This window comes from Notechis scutatus, chromosome 2 (assembly GCF_049901735.1).
Source record: "Notechis scutatus isolate UNSWTSFEM ecotype Mainland chromosome 2, rNotScu1.2, whole genome shotgun sequence".
Taxonomy (NCBI): Eukaryota; Metazoa; Chordata; class Lepidosauria; order Squamata; family Elapidae; genus Notechis; species Notechis scutatus.
Window position 1 is genome coordinate 145384306 of NC_142010.1, and position 2775 is coordinate 145387080.

Consider the following 2775-nt stretch of genomic DNA (forward strand, 5'->3'; position numbering starts at 1 on the left):
TCTATTAAATCTATTTTAATCTCTTCCCTGTGATATTGTGGCGGTGTGTGTGTGTGTCTTTGTGTGCACCCATAAGCACACTTATCAACCACCCAACCCATTTGCCCAATATCAGCCTTTCAATCCCGCAAATGGGTGAGATCTGGGTGTTATACACACACACACACTGTCCCCATGTCCTTCCCTTTGCTGGGTAGATACCAGCTGACTTTCATAAGCTTTCCCAGTTAGTGTGTAAAAAACAAAACAAAAAAAAACCACGTGCAAAGGCAGAACTAGCCATCCCTAGGACCGGGCGGCAGTCTTCATCAGCATCTTTTCTTTCTTGCAAACCATCCCAAAATGGAGACTGTGGGGAGCCCACAGTCAATCCTCAAAGATGCCAGGAGCTAAAGAGGAAGGCGATCCGGCAGGCCTTTCTGCCAGACCCCTTCAGCTTTGCTGACTTATACAAAGAGAGGGAGACAAGTTGGACGTTCCCAAACAGGATGAGGCATCTTGTTTAACGCATCCCAAGGAAAGGGAGGAGAGGCTGGATATACGGCCACAACCCCCACCTCACCCCATCTCATCTGCAGCCGTTCCCTTGCCGGATTCCCCCCTCCCTCCCTGGGGCTGTATGTGAGGAGGGGGAAGCTTCCGGCTGGCTATTTGCCAAATCCTTTGGCCAAACACACACCTGGTGGAATGGAAGTCAGAGCTCTCCCCCCCCCCTTTTTTTTTTTCCCTTTTACCACTCCCTTCCAGGCTAAATAGCAACTTTTTTTTTTCTTTTTAACAGACCTGGCCCCACGAAGGGCGCGGGGTTTTCTGCCCCACTCCGGCTCTCCCTGCCCAAAAGCCCGATCCCCTTCTTTCTCTTCCCCCCCCCCATCCCCCCTCCACCCCTGGAAACAAGAGCGGCGGGGCTGAGCTCCGGTTACAGGAAATGCTCGGTTCCGAGCCTGTTGGGGGCGAGAACGAATGGAGAGGGGAAAGAAGGGGGGGCGGCGGCCCAGGGATGTGCTGGACACGCACGGAAAATCCGCCAGGTTCCCCTGAGGGGGAAAAGTTGGACCGGGGCGCGCGCGTCCCCCCCACCTCAGGTGAGGGGGAAAACAAAACAAAAGAAAGGGGGGGAAAAGCGAGCCGCCAAGGGGGGAGCGGGCGGGGTGGGGACCCCAGTAACGGGAGCGGGTTGGGAAGAAGCGCGCACCAGGCAGGGACGGTGGGTCTGCAATCACTTAGTGGGGCTAAGCAAGAGGGAGCGGGCGCCAGGCCAGGCCAAGTGGAGAAGGGGGCGTGATTTGGAAAGGAGAGCGCGGCTCTCGCAGCCAATTCAAGCAAAAAAGCCCATGCAAAATTTCATTGCCCCGGGCTGAATTGTCCCAAGTGTTATTACCAAAAGGGTCCAACCTCTTCAAGCGTGCCTTGCCACCCTATGCAAACCCACACACTCACTCACACACACACACTCCTCCCTCACCAGTTACGACCACTCAACTTTCCACTCAGAAATCCCTGAATTACTGGGGTGGGGTGTGTGTGTGTGGGGGGGGTTAGGAGAGCTGACGCGGTGGGATTGATAGGACCCAGCCGGGCTCCCCTTCCTCGTAGAAGTGCCAAATGCCCCCAACACCTCAACTCTCTCCACCCCCCACCACCCGCTCTTAGGGTCCCGCCGTCTAAATCGGACCCACCTCTGTTCTTCCGGGAGGTAAAAGTCCACTGAGAAGCCAAAAAAGCTGCCCGGGGGGCCGATCAAAACCGTCGGCGCCTTGGAGTCCAGATTAAAACCCCAAGCGCACAGCCCGCTGAAAAGGAAGAGCAAAGCCCGACCAAGCATGGCTGGGCTCGGGGGAAGAAACGGGGCTCCGGATGCACGGAAGGCCACCGAGTCCCAAACCATCGTTTTTAGCCGGGTCGCGAAGAGCGCTGGCTCCAATCTTTCCTCCAAGCCGCTCGGAACGTGAGTGCCGCGGAGACTCCCTGCCTTCCTCTCTCTCTCTCTCTCTCTCTCTTCCCGGGAATGACTCACAAAGGAGGAGTTTCTCGCCCTCCCCTCGACGGTACGCACGGAGGGGGGGCAGGATGGATCTCATTAAACTGCCAGCGATGGGAATTTTGGAGAGGAGCCAAGGAGAGCCGTGATGAATATTTCGATATGGGGGCGGGGGCGAGAGGAGGAGGTGGTGGAGAGGAGGGGTGGGGGGTTTGTTGAGGTTTGTTGAAAGCAAAGCAACGAATTTTCCACCAAAAATGATTTGAACTGCTCTGTCTGAGACTTGTGTTGAACTTCTTGTTCTTCGGCTGGGCGCTGGGGATGATGTCACGTTGGGGTTTTCCTTCCTGCAAAGGGAATCGAGCGCTCGCCCTGCCAAAGGCGAAGGTTTGGGTTGTGATTGGTTGCCCCGCGTTACCATAAAAACGAAATTATGTTCAGGAGGAGAAGGAGAAGGAGAAGGAGAAGAGAAATTCCAACTTGGGGTCTGCTTCAGCTTCCTAGTGCGGGGCTTTGGGGGAAGGCTGGAGGAAAGGGCCGCTGGTGGCAAAGAGCCGGAGGACCTTGTTTCAGTGGGACTACATCATGGTCTGGAACTGGCTAACAATCTCGGCCCGCTGAGCTTCCAGGCGCGTGAAAAAACAGTCATAATATAAATCAGTTTTTTTCAGTGCCATTGTAACTTTGGTCACTAAATGAACTGTTGCAAGTCGAGGACTGCATGTAACTGATCTGTCCAACAACTTAATCTTTTACTGTGTGCAACCCTATGCAAGTCAACCTGGACACAAATC

At 54.8% G+C, this 2775-nt stretch overlaps 1 protein-coding gene across 1 annotated transcript in view; it reads right to left on the reverse strand.

The window, feature by feature from the left end:
* Positions 1-2009, reverse strand: part of ITGA5 (integrin subunit alpha 5) — a 90802-nt gene extending 88793 nt beyond the window's left edge. Inside the window, exon 1 of the mRNA XM_087956523.1 lies at positions 1680-2009. Coding sequence (XP_087812649.1) covers positions 1680-1888 — 209 coding nt within the window. The 5' untranslated portion in view covers positions 1889-2009. The remainder of the gene's footprint in view (positions 1-1679) is intronic.
* Between the last annotated feature and the right edge of the window lie 766 nt (positions 2010-2775).